Raw genomic sequence first — 18,934 nt, 5'->3', positions numbered from 1 at the left:
ATGTCAGAACGTCTGTTTCTGCATGTGTGTCAGCGTGTCTGTGTCTGCTGCGGTGTGCAGGCTCACGTCAGCCTGCGTTTCTGTCTGTGTGCGGGATTGAGTTCACAGGCCAGACTGGCCGACCTACTGAGATCGACACCGACTGGCTCGCTCGCCGCTAATCCCTGCTCACACACACTCTAAACGCCTTTTAGCACACAAGTTTTATTTCAACCCTACAGGAAATACGGCTGATAGGCTTCAGGTGAGGCTAATAATACCACGTAGGCTTGTATCCAAAAACATGCAGAAGGCAATCCCTTAACTACAGTCCTTAAATTCAAGCCTTAACCTACTTCTAATTATGGTTAACTCTGAACACCACCCACACTGGCCAGAAGTCATAATTAGAGGATGATGACAAATGCCCCTTAGTAGACCGAAATAACCAAAGGTGTCTTTTATTCCTCCATCAGAAGTTATGTAGTCTGTCATTAAGAGTGAGCTGATATAATACTACACACCTGCAGTCACAAAGAACCTGCCATACTCTTCAGACCGATACCGTAGTAGAATATTATCTGCTAACATGTCATTTTAATAATGTGCATCAGTACAAAAACACTTTAAGGTGCTACTGAGCCTTGTTTTTGTCCTTGTGCAAACACTTTTATGCAACAATCTCTGGCTAATCTTCAAAGCTTTGGCGAGCTGTCACAGTTATCAAAGCAACCCATCTTGGCCGTGTCACAGTTTGATATCTTAACATCTGCTCTTTTACGCCTTGTGTCACCATCTGAGGATCAATGACAGGATGTGACGGGGTTGTAATAATAATTAACAGCTTTGTCATCCGATGTCAGAGCCGAGCGGTTTCCCCGCAGTAATTATTGTGCTGCGAGCTTCACATCTGTGCCAGCCAACAGAGTCCACTCACATAGTCAAAGTGCTTCTCAGCAAAAGCATTCATTTCCCAGTCTCCCTGAGATCCGTGTGTTGGACATGTAGAGGATACATATTTTTCAGACTGCCTTCTGTCAGAACTCTGTGTATAGTTAAAATTACTCCAACTCCTCCAGATCAGTGACAGAAGTCATGAATATCTTGATTTTACAATTAAATATTATACAAATACCACGTGTTAGGGAATAAAAACATTCTAAATACACGTCTAAATATGTGGGTACACCTATCTAAAGGTGCTTAATAAAGATTCAGGTCAGAGGTCACAGTAGGGATCCAAGTTCCAATCTGTATGGAGCATTATCAAGTTTAAGATAAGAAAAATTAGAAGAGGAGATGGAATTACAACTTAGTATAAAGTGACAGGGCCTTCAATGCAAATCTGTGGTAACAGTGTCCAGTGGGGTCAGACCATCTCCAAAACTGCAGCTCTCATTCTGCAGCAGTCAGTATTTATCGAAACAGGTGAACCAGCGACAGGGTCATGGAATGCCAAAGCTCACAGATGCCCATGTGGACATTCTACTGTAGCTCAAATTGCTGAAAACGTTGATGCTGGTTCTGACAGAAAGATGTCAGAATACACAGTGGGTATGGGGTTGCATAGCCACAGACCATTCAAGGATCCCATACTGACCCCTATCCACCAACAATGGGGACATGAGCATCAGAACTGGACAATGGGCAATGTTCTGCTGGGAAACCTCGGCCCTTCCATCAATGTGGTTGTAAATTTCACACGTACAACTTACATAAGGTTGTACATGTCATTTCTAAAGACCATGCAAGCAGGATTTCCTGATGGCTGTGGTCTCTTTCAGCAAGATAATGTGTCCTGCCACAAAACAGAAATGGTTCAGGAATGCTTTGAGGAGCACAACAATGTGTTTGGGGTTTTGACGCAGTCTCCAAATTCCCAGGATCGTAGTCTAATTGAGCATCTGTGGGATGTACTGGACAAACAAGTCTGATTCATTGAGTCCCCACCTCGCAGCTTATAGGACTAAAAAGATCTGTGGATGACATTTTGATGCCAGATACCACGGCACAGTTTCAGGGACCAAGTGGAGTCCATGTTTCAATGGATCAGGGCTGTTTTGGCAGAAAAGGGGGACCGGCACAAGAACAGGCAGGTGGTTCTGATGTTATGCTGCTTCTAGAATCAATTTTCAGGAAACACAATATTCCCTTTCATTGTTTTGCTGATGACATCCAAATATATTTCCCTATTAGATTTGATGCCTCTATCCCACTGACGCTTCTGTTTGATTGTCTATAAGATAGCAAACACTGGTTAACACTAAATTTTCCCCCCTTAATGTCAACAAGACCAAAATGATTGTATCTGGAAATTGTCCCTCATCTGGACTGGTTAATGGATGTCCCTGCCCCCCTTGTTTCTTATTGCTCCTCGGTGTTGGTAGTTTTTAAAAAAATGGCTTTTACATTCGAAATACAACCGACCACAGTTGTTAAGACCAGTTTTGATCATTTACATCAAATTTACAAAGAAAAATCCTACCTTCCTCCACAAAAAATACATTCACCGTCTGCATTTCTTGCAAAATATGGAGGTCAGTACCTTTTAGTTACGATTCCATGACCAATGGTTACCTTGAAGCTGGTAACATGTGGGAAACCTCCATATCTTATCTGTTTTATGGTGGCGGTGTGTGGGATGGGTAATTGCAGCCACTAAAATCACGCAGTAAGGAGGTGATGGCTAAGATATTGTGTTTTCTTTTGTTCTCTTTTTTAATATTTTGGATTTTGTTTTTCCTTTATTTTTGTAATGGGAAAAAAAGGAATATGTGAATTTCTTTTTTCTTTTTTTTTGCCCAGAAGTTAAATAAAAGAATATTTATGTAACTCAGTTTTGTTAGACACATAACAAGATGCTGACAACAGCTGTTAGCAGGGCATGCATTTGACAGTTTCTTGTGTAAGCTCAACTGGAACAGGAAGTAATGTTCTATAAAATTCCGCACACATGGGTTATTTACTTTGGAATGCCTAAATGAAGAAATCTTTTCTATAAGAAAATGTTACTGAAAACTTGAACAAATTAAAGCACATTTTAAAAACAGCCTGACATGCTCTCTTTTCAGATTGTCACTAGTATGAGATAGTATGAGACACACTAAAATACATGCTGAACCATGTCAAATCTGTGACACTACAACAAATTTTCATACTCTTGGTCAATTGAGATCGATTACATGTCGTACCACTAAATGGTGTCATTCTTTGGGAACCCTGGTCACTGTTTACAAGAAACCAGCATGCAGGTCAGACATCCCGCCCCATGGCCCCGACACTGAAACTGTTACATGGCAGATTGTTTTGTAACAGTTTTCCAAACTCGTCCAATGAGAACAGCTGGCCGGCGTCACGTGACACAACTTTTACATAACAGTTTTTTTTTCACCTCCTCGCCATGGTCCATTGAGAATAATATCGGTCCTTCCTGGACTAGGGCATGAACGTGCAGAGTTGTCAGTCGTTTGCAGCGGAGGGGACAGACGTGAATGGCAGCAGCTGGGGTGCAGACATGCACCACGTAGATGAGCTGATACGCTTCGGACAGCCTGCTCTGTATGGGGACGGAGAGTGAGAGCATGCTGCATCTCGCAGCAGAGGCTTTCAAGTCGAAAAACTTCGACCTGGCCGCGGACATCTACGAGTGCCAGCTGGCGTGTCTCGGAGATCCGCAGAGCCGGCGGGAGCTGATGGTGAAGCGGGCTGACGCGCTCGCGTTCGGGGGGAAATTCACGGAAGCGTTTGATGTGTACCGGCAAGCCTCGGAGATAGAGAGGCTGAGACCCACTCACCTGGCCAACCTCATAGAGTACCTGTCGGGTACTATACGGAGGCAAGACGAGGGTGAGAGGCAACGGGGCAACCCGTGTAGGGCAAAGGAGGCAGGTGCAACTGTATGCCCGAGAGCGGGTGCCACAGGTTGCGGGTATGAAGACTTCTCCTGCCGGATATGCCTGAGCTTTCTGTTCGAGCCGGTGACTCTGACGTGCGGTCACTGCTTTTGTAAAAAGTGTCTGGAGAGGGAGAGGAAAGAGAAAGAGCGACCGGTGGTGTGTAAGGAGTGTAAGAATGTCTCAGCAGTGAGCGACAGCCTAGGTCTCAGGGTGAATGTGGTCCTCAGCAACCTGCTGGCCAAGTGGTTCCCCACCCAGTACCAGGCCGGCCAGCTGAGGCGGGAGGGCAACGCACTGTACGCCGAGAAAAAGATGGAAGCTGCCCTGGAGAAGTATAACCAAGCAATACTCGCAGGTAAGACACCGAGCTGCTGCTTCTTATTCTTATTATTACTAAGAAGCAAAAAGAAAGGGTGTGTGTGTGTGTGACAGGGCTGCTGTAGCCTACTTCTGTAACTTTCCTATTATTCCATAACAGCATGTCAGGTGTGTTTATGTAAAAAGTACAGTAAAATAACAAGGTCGAGCTGTTCCACATTTATTAGTCATAATCGTGGCGGTGACACAGTAGCTAGCCACCTCTCTGCTGGCATCTAAGAGTCACATCGCCATGTGTTGGATAACAGGGTAATGTGGGCTGGGCCAGTGGACCAAACATTGCGTAAGCACGTAAACCCCCCGCTCCCTCATTGTGTAACGTCAAACAATGGATCAGGCAAATGTAGGTCAAGGGTATTATTGCAGGTCACCGCTGGGCACACCAGGGCCCTGTTTCAGGAAGCCGGTTTGGAAAACTCAGAGTGAAAAACGACACTCACGGTTGAGTAACCCCGAACTGTCCAACTCGGAATATTCCGTTTCAGAAAGGCTGATAACAATTAGTTCAGTCAACGCGGAGTTGCTTTAACCCCAAGTGAAGCGCGCGGACGAGGATACATAAAGCCCTGATAAGCGGAGCACAGATTAAGCGAGTCACCATGGAGACGGAGGGAAAGAAGGCGCGGTCAATGTATTTCACAGCGCTTGAGGCCGAAATTCTGATGGCAGCATATGCCGATAACATGCAAATTCCGCGGAAAAAAGTAACACAGCCACAGCTGCAAAAGCATGCATGGCAAAACATAGCCGACAGAGTCAATGCGTGAGTGTTAATTTAAACATTGATCGAGGGATTTCCACCCATTTAACACGTTATTTTATCATATGTTATTTTATTTGTTATTTTATACATTTTATTTTGTGATGTGATGTGAGCGCAGGTGCAACCCAACAGGCCCCAAACGTGCCTGGCAGCAAGTAAAAATGAAATATAAAAATATAGTCCAAACAGGTAAGGTGTAATTGTATTATGAGCCATAGTGCTTGGTCTGTTTGTCCCATGTAAATCAATTGCAGTTAGAGGCTACATTAATTTTCTTTCTGTAAGCACTTATTGAAATTATCTGAGCACATTACAAGTACATATTTGCTTACTCTGTATGCTCAAATGTGGCCCGTTATAGCCAACAGAAAAAAGCGGAGGCCCGAAAAACAGGTGGGGGTCCTCCACCACCACCACTCACAGAGGCTGAGCAGTTGGCCCTCAGCCAAAACAGTGGGCGCCCTGTGGCTGAAGGCATCTCTGCGGGGACATCCTCTGAGGCAATAACCCCGCAAGACACAAGTGCCTACATAGGGGGTAAATTCAAAATAATACATGATGTGCATACATCCTTTCTTCACAGTCACCTTTGCAGTGCTACTCATTCATTTGATAAACTCTTTACCATAATGGATTATTTTGTAGTGAAGTTATTTTCCTACTGATTTTGCCTTGCCTCAGTCTTGGTTGTCTTTGAGAGCATAATGACAATGAAGTGTAAGGTGATTGGTATGTTTGTTAATTGCCATTTGGTCCCTTGTAAGTTATAAGTGACCTGTATAAACCTCATATTCTATCAGTTGATGGTGATGGTGTACTGCATCTGGTGCAGCCTCCTGTTGAGCCAGACCAACATGCAGTTGTGAGTAATACTCCACAGTTTATATGAGTTTACAGTAGAACAGCAATGTTGTCTATTTCTTTACTACAGGAAAATAATGAAGAAACATTGACAGCTGTTACAGAGGAGGAAGCAACAGAGACACTTTATGAGGTTTACATCTTTTAATACTTTGTGTACAGGAAATACAGGCGACCAATAAAGCCAGTTGAACAAAAAATCTGTTTATTCTTCTTTCAACATGTTGAGGTGATGGGTCAAAAGAAATGATTGTGACATATGGTGTCTCTGACTGCTCTTCCATCTTGTATGTCCGTGGGAGGGTCAGGATGTTCATGGTTTGGATCACTGCTGATGTTTGGTTCAGAAGGACAGTGTTCTCCTCTAATTGTGGCAATGTTGTGAAGAATCACACATGCCACAATAATGTCACATGCCCTTTCTGGGGTGACCCTGAGTCTTTGCAGGCACTGGAACCGGGCCTTAAGCATTCCGATAGTCATTTCAATTCTGGCTCTTGTCCTGCAATTAGCCAGATTATATCGCTGCTGTGGGCCCGGTTCAGGGTCAGGGTAAGGGGTAAGCAAATAGGGTAAACATGGATACCCCCTATCACCAAGCAAGTAGCCAGTGAACTCTCCTAAGACAGAAGGATACACTTCAGTTCAAATGTCCCTGAAGCAATTGGTCTTTATATATTTTAAAGTATTCTCAACTCACCATGTCCAAATTTTGTGCTCAGTGTACATTCACGGAATATTTGTGAGTCATGGACAGAGCCTGGCCACTTGGCTTCCACATTTGTGATAATGTTGGCAGCATCACATATGATCTTCACAGTGCAGAGAACACAAATTAGCATCCATTACTATAATGGAATAATTTGTTAGTTTGACATGCTACAGGGAACTATGTACCTGTACATTAATGCTGTGGAAAGACTTCCTGTTCACATAGTCTCCTTCATTTACTGAAGGAGCAATGATTGGAATGTGAGTGCCATCTGTACAGCCAATCACGCCTGGGAACCCTGAAAATAAATGTGCAATTTAAGTAGTAGTCCAAGTATCACCACATCATACATTAAGTTTTGGTCATCCTGATACCTGCAATTTTGTGGCATCCCTCTTTGATAAATCTTGTGGGTCTATGACCGGGGAACACCACAGACGAGTACAGGAGACGTTTCAGTGCAACTGTAACATTCCTGACTGCCCGACAGACGGTAGCCTTGGAAACGTGCTCAGCGTCACCAATATTATACAGAAAGCTCCCGTTTGCAAGAAACCGAAGTGCAATACAAATAATATGTACAGAACTGAGAGGATGTCCGCGATGTGTCACATGCGTAATATATGGCCTGAGGATGTTATCCAAATAAATTATAGATTGTGCTGAGAAACGGTAACGTTCGCACAGAAAATCATCAGGAAATGATAAAATGTCCAAACGCGCTCTGATCACTCTCTCCCGGCGGAGAGCTCTGCGGAGAATTTGGGCTTCACGATCTACTGGCTCTTCAAGGAAGTGGCACGCCATGTCCGACACTTCCTACTGTCAGGTTTCCGACAAAGGGGCGGAGACAGTCAGGGTTAGTTGTAGTAAACCTGCTAGGGGGCAGGTTAGCTTCACGGAGTGTGTCGTCATAGTGACTCACTCAGGCTGCAGCTGAACTCGCTTTGTGAAACCGAAAACCCAGAGTTTTCGTTAACTCAGGGTATACTTACTCAGTTTTTCCACTAAACCGGCTTCCTGAAACAGGGCCCAGCGCTCAGTTTCTGTTTTTGTGTTTTGTTTTGTTTTTAATTGGGAAGAGCTTGGATGGTGATAACATAGGTGAACTGTGACCTTCAGACAGGAATCACTGGCAGTGAGCTAGGGGCAATCCCTAATTTAACATTTTGCTGACATGCATTAATTTAAGTAGCATTTAAAGAGCCATATGCCCCTTCGTTGTTTTCCTATTTCATCAGTTAAATGTAGTGATTAACACAGAGATCAAACTACAGCCCTCTGCGTCTTGGATCCTTAGCCTGTCCTCATTAGACTTTACAGCAGTGTGCAGCTGTAGCTCAGTCACTTAATAGGCTAGTTGTGTAAGTTTGGAGCTAGTGTTTCTCCTTTAAAAAGTGTGCCATATTTTCCATTGCTGACTATCTGACAGCTGACAGGCAGAGTATTTTTACGTTGCATAAGGACCGAACATTTCTGACTACTGGGTTCCCACATTTATCTCAAAGCAGGAGTTTAGCTGGAGAGCACCCACAGTTGTCAACTGGGCTTTTTGATGGTTCAACGTGGTTCTAACATGTTTTCCTCAAGGTGTTCTGACAGATCACAATTAACAAAGGTTTTCACAGTTGCAGAAACTGAGTTCCACATCACCTTATTCATAGACAGATGGATGTATGCTGGGTTTTCCTGGATCCTGGATGACTTCTGTGCATTTTCCTGTTGTTATTTTTGGCTTTCTGTCAAAATTAAACCCCACCTCTTAAAAAAAATAGAAGAATATTCCTTTTGGGTGGAAGGCCAAAATCCTCCGTGGTGGGGGTCAAAGTTTTCAAGCACTGGTTTTTTTGTTTTTGTTTTTTTTTTAAAAAAAGGAGTCCATTCCCAAAGGACTGACCTTTTTTTTTTTTTTTTTTTTAAGGGTTATGCTTTCAGAGTAATGTTGGCTCGAGGTGAAGATCAGGCCCAAAGTTGCATTTAGGCATGCTGCAGTTAAGCCTGGAGATGGTCTCCAAAGAGTGAATGCCAGTCTAAAGAGTTATAATTAGAGCAGGTCTGTGTGATATGTATCTTTGTGTGTATGCATCTATGTTCAGCAAGGCTGCCTGCAGTTAACCACAGTGCTAATCAATCTTCCTTCTGTGATGCTTGTGTTGTGCCTGACGCCTGTGCAGTTACAGGCCCTACTTTGGCTCGTTCTGTCATGTTTGGGGCTCCTGTGTTGGTTTCTTTGAGTGATTTGCTGCCTGTGCCCGTAGCGAAGCTGGGGAAATATCTTCTTCCGGTTCCCATAAGGCTATCAGTGGTATTTGCATAAGTTTTTCACGTTATGAAACCTACAATGTGGGTGACCTTGATAGTACTGCATGGTTTTATAAGGCAGTCATTTTTTTTTTTCTTAACACGTTTTGTAATGTCGAAACGAACCCATTTTAAACATTCACTCAGCGTTATAACATGCCAGCGGATACTGTTTAAGACATTTGAAAAGGGAAAATATAGTGGTCGTTATTTATTTGTATTCTATACTAGGCTCAGATCTTACAGGGAACAAGGGTATATTAATAAACAGTTAATTATTTATTATTATTATTTATTAAGCATGCTGGCTGCTCATATATGCGGTATGTGTCACCTCAGTGTAAATTGATATCAGTCAACAAGCAGTCTGAAGATGTTTGTGTGTGTTATGTTGTCATGTTAACATGTTTTTGTTTATGTTTTGTGTGTCTGAATGAAAAAATATCGGCTGATGTATCGGAATATCTGATTTTTAAACTGCCAAATATAGATATGGGTATTAAGAATAATCTATCGGTCGGGCTGTTGGTTTTAAAAGAAGAGATTAAAAGAATTAATTTTATTATTTTAGAAGCTAAAACTAGAATATATAGAGTTCTTGTCAGAAGAATTATTTAAATTATTGTATAACTGGTCAGTAGTCTGTTCCTTAAATGATTGCTCCTCCATATAACTGTCAAATAATCATTACTGTTTTTAATTGCTGGTTGAACAGAAAGGCCATTTAAATTCATAACTCTGGGCTCTGGAAACGTTTCCTTTTCTTTTATAGTTTAAAAAAATATTTTATTAGAAGAAGGGAAAAAATAAGTGGAAAACACGTAGCGCCATTCCTAAAATTTTACAACTAACGGTTGCTTGGGTTCTTCTCTCCAGCACCAACAGACCACATACTGTTTAGTAACCGCTCCCAGATCCACTCGAGCCTGAAACGACACGAAAAGGCTCTGATGGACGCTGAGATGGCCTGTAGACTGATGCCTCACTGGTCCAAGGTACAGCAGAGAAACTGTAGCTTTTAGTTCATTATATTAAACACTTGCCCTAGTGTAGTAGCAAAGTGAATAAGCTGCAACATGCTGCATGTTTCTTTTGTGTACAGGGTCACGTTCGCAAGGGCCAGGCCCTGGTGTCATTGGGCAGGAGTGAGGAGGCTCTAAGAGAGTACCTAGTGTGTCTGTCCATAGAGCCTGACTGTAAACTTGCTAAGACTGAGGCTTACAAGGTAAATATGACCACTGTTATCTTGTGACCTGCCCTACTGCACATTAAATACAACAAATCATTTAATGTTTTAAGGGAAAACATTAAGTGTGTATTTGCAGTGTCATCAAAATAATGACATAATGGCTTATTTTCCTCTTTCAGATCCTGAGTGATCTGCTGGCTCCAGTCAGAGATCAGGTCCCTGAACACATCTCTGACTACACCAATATACTGTCTTCCAGAGCACACATCAAAAACAGCATCGGTGCTCCCTTCCATGTAAGAGATGTTCCACGTCTGGAAGTCAGCCAATCCAAATCAAGTCCACATGAAGTTTCTCTTTAATTTATTTTCTTCTTCTCTGCATCTTTACTCTCCATCCTCAGACCCTTAGTCCCGGATCACTGTCTCCAGAGTCTTATCTTACCTCGACTCTCCCTGCACCAGAGAGGTCACCAAAGGAGAATCAAAGCAAATGTCAGGGGAGGACAGAGGTCGGGAGGTTTGACCAGTGCTTCCTTACCAAACGGAAACGAAGGATTTCAGAAGAGGAGTCAAAGGTGGAACTTCAGGGGAAGAACAACGATCACAAGAGATCCAAATCTGGTGATTATACAGCTTTGCACAATCATACGCTGTCATATACTATTAGCAACTTCAGCATTGTATTTATTGTTGATTACCTCTACATTTAGAGCCAAACGAGGAGCCGGAATATTTGAGCTCTGTGGATGACGACCTCTTTGACCCCGCAGATCTGGAGTGTCCTCTTTGTATGAGGTGAGAGCAGTTTGATTTACAGCTAGGTTTACGCAACTGACACTGGACAAGCAGGCTGTGTAGGGCCAGAATGCAAACACACTGAATCTTACGCTTTAAATAAGGCATTTTATTGCTGTTGTAGTGTAGCTTACCCTTGTTTGTCCGTGGTTTTTCACTGTTTGTGTGTTTCCCATCTAGACTGTTCTATGAACCAGTGACAACACCGTGTGGGCACACTTTCTGTCTTCAGTGTTTGGAGAGATGTCTGGACCATAACCCAAAGTGTCCCCTTTGTAAAGAGGATATGTCTGAGGTAGGTGGCATGGGAATTCAATAAACTTTTCAGACTGACCGTCCACATTCAATAAGGCCTAAGCAATGATTACCAACCAGGGGTATAATTATTCCTCTGCAGTAGCAAGGTGCTGTGTGGAAAGATAAATTACCTAATATAAAGAGAAAAAACAGTGAAATTATAGAGAATTTATGAGCTCTGAAAAGGTTTTGTGAAGAATTTAAAGTAACTGTATAGATAAGCAATAATGAAAAATTTAAAAAGCTTGTTATAGGTATGGCTAACAGTTAAAGTTTGCTAAAAGATATGCTTTGTGTGTGTGCGTGTGTGTGTGTGTGTGTGTGTGTGTGTGGGGGGGGGGGGGGTTAACAGTAGGCATAAACAAAAGTAATTATTAGCTACACATGATAAATAAAATGTGGCTTAAACTAGCTAGCTGAAATTCTGAAATAAAAAGATGGAAAACTGGTAGACGTTTGGCTAGCTATTGAAATGGTTAGCTAGTAAATGAATGAATATATATATTAGGGGTGCAACGATATTCGTATCGATATTGAACCGATATTGAACCGATATTGAATATATATATATATATTACACACACATACACATATATATACATACACATACGTATATGAATAAAAAAAATAGAGGATGGATGCTTAAGGTATTTGGGTTAAAAAAAAAAATGCTAATTGATAAACGGTCTACTAAACATAATTGCTAAGGATATTTGATGTTGGGGAAGGTGGTGTCAACTTATCCCACAAGTCTTTGGGGGTTATTGTAAGCTACTGATCTAAGGTGGCTTCCAGAGTTGTTATAAATACAGAGTTGGTAACCTAGCATATTAATGAATGTTGAGTCTTTATAATATTGTTTATATTGTTGCAGAAACCATGTTTTATATAGTTTGGTTCATTTCTTATGCTCCAGTAATAATGTCATTGTCAGGGCTTTGAGCATATTTGATTTGTGGATCCCTTGAAACCAGTCAGACTAACAAGGTTGTGGGACAACAACCACAGGAGACATCCTTATTGTGTCATTCTGCTGCTGTTAACATATTCATTGTGTCTGTCTCCAGTATCTGGTCCAGAGGAAATACTGTAAGACGGTAATAACTGAGAACCTGATATCGAAGTATCTTCCCTCTGAGCTCATGGAAAGACAGAAAATCCACCTGGAGGAAATGGCTGAGCTCTCCAAGTAAGTTCATATTTCCCGCTCTTCTCCACTGTCTTATTATCAGGCTCTGCTTATATTTCTTTCTCCCAGCAAGTCTTTTGATGGATTGCAGCTTACGTGTGACATTAACATTTTGAGAATATCCTCGGCTGTTTGACCTACTGACCTACAACTGACGGCACACGTGTCCGACACAGTGATCTCTGAGTGTTGGTCATTCAGGCTTCATGTGTCACTTTCCTGACGGCCGATGCATAAATTAATTCACTCTCACGTTAACCAGTGTCTTTTACATTTGGCCTAAAGTTCACCTGGAGTTTAAGTTAACTTTTTTTGTTGTTTTTTTTACAAAAGATTTTCATTCATGTTGAATTTTTAATTGAAAGTTGTTGTTTTGTTTTGTTTTTGTTTTTTTTGTTTTTTTTACACGATATCTCCTCCTTAATGAAAATAAAAAAGACTTTTTTTTTTTTTCCGTGTCTCCCCTTAGTCTTAACAAGAATGTGCCTATATTCGTGTGCACCATGGCCTTCCCTACTGTGCCATGCCCTCTCCATATCTTCGAGCCCTGCTACAGACTGATGATTCGCCGATGCATGGAGACGGGTACCAACTGCTTTGGCATGTGTCTGGGAGATGACCTCAAAGGGTTAGTACTTTGACTGCAGCTGTGTGGAGTTGGTGTCGGACTATGAATGCACATAATGTTAACTTGCTCCCTGCGCTTTCTCCTTCGGCCTCCAGGTTTGCCGACTACGGGTGCCTACTGGAGATCCGCGATGTCAAGTTCTTCTCCGACGGCCGCTCGGTTGTGGACACGATAGGCAAACGGAGGTTTAAAGTAATTCAGCACAGCGAGAGGGACGGCTACAACACAGCTGACATAGAGTACCTGGAAGATGTTAAGGTATGAGGTGGTGGGGGTTGTGAGCTGGGAGAGTGAGAGATGACAGGATGAGTTTAGACTTTATAAGGTGTTATTAACATCCTGGTCTGAAAACAAGTTGATGCACAAGTGTCTGAAACTAGCATTCTTTCTAATGGCCAGCAGGGGGCAACCCAACACCAACTGAAAAAGAAAAGCCAATTTCATAATTGATTTATAACCCGAGTAAACATTTTCCGATTATTTCAGAGCCCCAGTTGCAAGTTTCAAGTCTTGTTTAATCCAGTGTGATGCTCATTTATTAAAATATGGTTTCATTTAGAAGAAAAAAGAGATGATAAAGCAGGATACAGTATGCTGTGGCTACTTTGGGATTTTTCAAGCATGCAGTGTCCCTCCGTTACTCAGCCAGAAGCACAAGTCAAGCTTTGCATCTGTTTTCAAAAGATTTTATGGTTGTAAGAACTAGTCTATAGATGTATGCAGCAAAGGTGAAGTTTTCCACCTGGAGAGTTATTTAGAGAAGGATGGTGAGCTGTTGCTAAGATATTAAAGCTCAGAGGTGTTGTTGTCTGCAGGTGGAGGGCGTAGCAGAGCGCGAGCTGCAGTGTCTGCATGACGTGGTGTACGAGCAGGCCGTGTATTGGGTCAACTCTCTGAAAGCTGAGCAGAAAGCTCGCATTGAAGGCCACTTCGGACCAATGCCTGACAAAGACTCTGAACTTCAGGTACACACAGTCTGTTTCTTTTATAGCTTCTATTTCTATATAGTGGGACTAAAGTATCCAAATTTTTCTTCTACTTCATTTTGCCCTTTAAAACCATCTCACTTGTGTGTTTTTTGCTTGCAGGCCAGCCCTAACGGTCCCTCGTGGTGTTGGTGGTTACTAGCAGTTCTTCCTTTAGAGGGCCGAGCTCAGCTACCGTTCCTCGCCCTCACGTCTCTGAGAAACCGTCTCAGCGGCATCCGCAAGGTGCTGCTCTTCATGTCGCAGAACAGGAGCCGGTGACGCGCGCGGCTGACCCTAAAGCAGCAGTTGACCTGCTGTTCTTCCTTTTTGATGCACAAAGAACTGACGCTGAAGGCGTCGCACCTTCCCCGTTCCCCGCCGATGTCATCCAAGCATCAACAGCAAACTTTAACTAAGCAACAGTTGAGATAACGTGGATCTGAATGAATAACAGACGCCTTCCGTCATCACTTTCACAGAGCAGCAGTCCTGGCAGACCCACAAACTCGAGCTGTGTTCAGACAGATCGGGGAGTCTGGCATCACAATTGTCTGTTTAAAACCATCAGTCGTCACGCTGTTACATCACTGTAGTTTGTTGATCATATGCACATGCTAGGTGTACTTTTTTGGTTTGTTTTTTTTGTGTATAAGAAAAAGCTGCTGTGCTGCGATCTCTTAATCTGCCCAGATTGCTACTCTCACCTTTCTGTCTGTCTGCCATGTTTGCAGTTCTCTGCTCTTCCTTTTGCCACACTTTGCAGTTTGGTCAGAGCGTCTTCTAAAAAGATTTGTCAGAAAAACCCAATACGAGTGTCATATATGTGCTTCCTGTCTGAACATCGCCTACAGAGCAAAGACAAATGATCCTCCCAACGAAACAGCCTGCAAATCAAATCATAGCTGGACATGGCGAGTCATTTAACCGACCATGTTTGTCTTTAAGTGTACAAATGAAGAAAGATAAAACCTTAATATGAATATGAAAAATGTACTCTCCCTACATAATATACTCTGTTTACTTCAACTACTCTCTTACCACCTTTAGTGTATCTTGCAATAATTAGTCCATCAGCTCTTCCGTCTTTCCTTCATGGCTCCTCCCTTCTTCCTCTCTCATTCAAACGAATAACAAGAGAATCAGCTTTTACGTTGGTGTGCTTTAAAAGCTTTTTGTTCTTGTTTTATTCATTTTTTTGTATGTTTTGACATTGATTTCCGTTATTTATTCATAGTTTTTATTTATGCATGCAGTGACGTTGTTTACATTTCACAAAAAGAGAGCTGCTCACGTTCCAAAGTCCTCCTCTTTTTTTTTTTTTTTAAATTACATTTTTTTTTAAACTCCACCTATACGCAGCTTTTACAATCAAAATGTGGCACCAACATGAAGCTGGCACGCCCTCAAACCAAACCTTTTTCTAGATGATGGCTGGTGATCCACATTGATTATGTGTGTTGACTTGAACATATTTGGATCCTCGTGCTGTGAGAAGCATCATTCAGCATCATGGACTCACTACCAACAATATTTGGAGTTTGATGCCATTATCTGCTAAATGTATTTATTCAGTATTTATTTGCACTTTTACATCAAATAAGGGAAACGAACATTGCAGGCAGAAAAAAGCAAAGTTCTCTGTTTTTGTTTTTTTAATTAATTTTTTCTTTGGTAAAGGGTGACGCAACAAAGCAAAACACAACTGATGTTTTTTGTAAAGGCCGGTGCCTTCCATCCGCACACAAAGACGATGGTGTGGATCCAGTTGTATACCATTTAAACCAGTTTTAATGGAAAGTTGTTGCTTCCAAATAATAAATTCACAGCAGCATAAAAAAAACAAAAAAAACAAAGCAAAAAGCTTGTCTGGAAACCCACCATCATATTTTTGAGAAAAAAAGTTGTTTGAAAAACAAATGAACATCGAGGCCTTGCTGATGTCTGTGACGCGACTGTTTTTACACGGCAAAAGCCGATCTCTGACAAACGCCGGAGACTGTTGGGCTTTGCCTTTACTACCCACAGCTCGTGGCCATAGGTGAGGGTAGGGATGTAGATCGACCGGTAAATTGAGAGCTTCGCTTTTACACTCAGCTCCCTCTTCACCACGACGGACCGGTGCAGCGTCCGCATTACTGCAGCTGCAGCCCCAATCCGTCTGTCGATCTCCGGCTCCCTTCTCCCATCACTCGCGAACAAGACCCCGAGATACTTGAACTCCTCCACTTGGGGCAGGAACTCGTCCCCGACCCGGAGTGGGCACTCCACCCTTTTCCGGCTGAGAACCATGGCCTCAGCCTCTGGCATTGTAATATGTTATGTTTAATTCTTACAGAAGACTGCCTGAACAGATATTTGTACAAACAGATATAACATATAGTCATGTTATATGACTGACCCTCTGTTATGAATGGTAACTACTAATAAAAATGATAGCTCAAACTGGACAGGAAAGGGAATAGTCATCATATAATCATGCATTTGTGTGAAGGTGTCATGCTTGAACCTTTTCACATTAATCAGTCTGGAATATTTAAATAAAGGGAAATTTGCCACATATTCTAAAACAGCACGAGGAGCCAGTTCTTTAAAAAACATTAAAACAAAAATCACAGAAACATAGACTTTGGTTTGATATCTCTGAACGGTCTTTCATTCTGGCAGCAGTTTTAGTGCCTTAACTTTGAATTCTTCCATTTTTACTTAAACGCAGTGGCAACTATGGTGATGTGTTGTGCAATAACTTGGGTCTCTCTTGATAACATAGCATATGTTGTTGCAAATATCACCCTGAAAACTGAAGTTTCACTTCGCAGTAAAACCTTCAACAGCTGGTGCATTTAACTTGAAATAACGCTATGCACTGTGCTAATTTATTCCCATACAAAGAACAAAGAAGAGTGGCCAAGGCAGTTTGTAGCATTACCTTGGGACGGTACACTGAGTAGGGCAAATCTCTGTTGGTGTTTTTGGTCACTTAGCCTCTTCAGCAGGCTGCCCCACTGATGGTGGCTGGAGGTCAAAAGCTCTGCAAACCAACCACTGGCTCCACGGCTGATTTTTGGCATCTAGTAGAACTTAGTGTGACGTAATACCAACATTTCTTGTCTGTCCATACAAAAACCAACCAACTAGCAATAACCACTAATGTGGGCTATGTTTCTATTTTCTTTACATACTTTGGCAAATGTATATTCTGGCTTTCTTGCTGAGTGTTCAGTGAAACCAGACAATTTCCTCTGGCAATCGGCTATTTATAAAGTTAACCGTTAGCTTAGCAGTACACCCCCCCCCCCCCCCTCCTGATATGCCTCACACTTTGTGTTAAACACACATTTTAACAATAAATTGAGCAGTCCCTGATTAATTTATTCCCACTATTTACTTTTTATTCAAATCTAAGATGACCTGTTGCTAGCTTTAACTTTTAACGCACAAACAACATCTCAAACGAGTCATGACAAGAAAGCAAATATAAGATATATTTAAAAAATGTCTAAATGAGGTTAACGTCAGTGATAGGGTAATTGTTGTGACTTAGCCAGTAGTAGCTAAATGCTACAGCCCAATTTATTATTTTTAAAGCACACAGCTTCCTCATGGCTACATTAACTTTAACTAGAGGTACTCAAATTATTACAAATTTTTGTGGGTTTTGAAATTGAATGATGGTTTTGTCACCATGGAGATTCTGTACGCTCAGTCATTCACAGAAGCGAAATGAGAAAAGATGGAACAGCACCGGTTACATTGTCCTGTTGTCAGGGATTGAATCCTTAAAGGTCAAGATGAGTTTAACTGTATCACTTTGATATATTGTAGCAATCCAAAAACTGTGATCATACCAGTCAAATAAAAACTTTTTTTTAAACTAGTTTAGCAGAGCAGACAGGCCTATCCTGTATGCTCAGAAATGGTTCTCAACATGTAGAAGAAAATACAAATTTGGATCTTCCAGCCATCCAGCTATGCAACAGCAACAGGATGTGTCTATTGCTCACTGATTTCCTGACCTTTCATAATTCAAACACTGACTTATTAAGGAAGTGTAACCGCCATCCTATTTGAGAACTTCCAGAAAGGCAGAAAAATGCTTCCTAGTTTCTTAACAATGTTGTTTCTTCCATGTACAGTTGTGAGACTTTAATCAGTAGTCTACTCTTTTTTTATTTGTGCCCATCAGTCTTCACATCATGAAACATGTTAGCTTACAAAGCTGTAATATCAAAGGTTTCTGTGTGATGTATTTGAAAAGTGGTTCCAAATGTTTGGTCTGATTTAAGTAGCAACTAATTGGTCTTCCCTAATGGATCGAAAGCTTCTTGGAAAAATACCTGGCTACTGAGGCTGTTTGTGAACTAAAGCACAGACGGTGTCCAGAAAAAAAGGGCAGGAAGGAAATCATTGTCTTGGTATCCTGCCCTGTCTGTTGCTAACCTCAAGAAATGTTCAAGCCCTCCTTCGCTTTTCAAATGTACGAACAGACTTCAGTTACTTCATGGCCTGCTTCTTTCAAATGTTATCAAACTAGAACTTCATAACCTCTAAATTTGTCCAGGTGAAGCAAGATGAATGTATGTATGTCTTGACATTTCTTTGATGTTTTCTGTTCACATCAGTTACTGATAGTAAAAAAAGTATGTAATAATTTGCAGAGGTACAGTCTGAAGCAGGAAGTCATGAATAAACTAAAAAAGGTTTTGTTCTTTATTTTGAACAAACTCTGGTGAGGACAACAAGTCTGACATCTCTTTATTTTGTGTGTGTTTGTGTGTGTGTGTGTTTGCACGCGCATCTGTGATTCTTAGACAATGGCAGTTCAGTTTACTTGTTACATGGCAAGATTTGTTCTGAGGCTTGTCACCTTTAGTCAACAGTTCAGGAGGAAAGAGAGGGCGACAGAGCAGGAGCACACACAGCAAAGGCCTCGGGATCAAACTCAAGCTCAATTTTTACAATTTAGAAATTATAGGGAA

General features: G+C 41.8%; 1 protein-coding gene across 1 annotated transcript; it reads left to right on the top strand.

The window, feature by feature from the left end:
- The first annotated feature begins 3,366 nt into the window (after window positions 1–3,366).
- LOC146677228 (LON peptidase N-terminal domain and RING finger protein 3-like) lies at window positions 3,367–18,686 on the top strand. The gene is made up of 12 exons (XM_085419511.1): window positions 3,367–4,230; window positions 9,767–9,885; window positions 9,993–10,115; window positions 10,259–10,375; window positions 10,483–10,702; window positions 10,792–10,876; window positions 11,057–11,171; window positions 12,241–12,362; window positions 12,832–12,990; window positions 13,086–13,248; window positions 13,806–13,955; window positions 14,079–18,686. Exons 1-12 carry the CDS (start codon window positions 3,540–3,542, stop codon window positions 14,235–14,237), a joined length of 2,223 nt encoding a protein of 740 aa, XP_085275637.1. The 5' UTR covers window positions 3,367–3,539; the 3' UTR covers window positions 14,238–18,686.
- Window positions 18,687–18,934: the final 248 nt, after the last annotated feature.

The sequence above is a fragment of the Rhamphochromis longiceps genome, linkage group LG2 (genome assembly GCF_057381845.1).
Source record: "Rhamphochromis longiceps isolate RC_006_pf linkage group LG2, R_longiceps_female_GT1.1, whole genome shotgun sequence".
Classification (NCBI taxonomy): domain Eukaryota; kingdom Metazoa; phylum Chordata; class Actinopteri; order Cichliformes; family Cichlidae; genus Rhamphochromis; species Rhamphochromis longiceps.
This window is presented reverse-complemented; position numbering and strand designations above follow the sequence as displayed.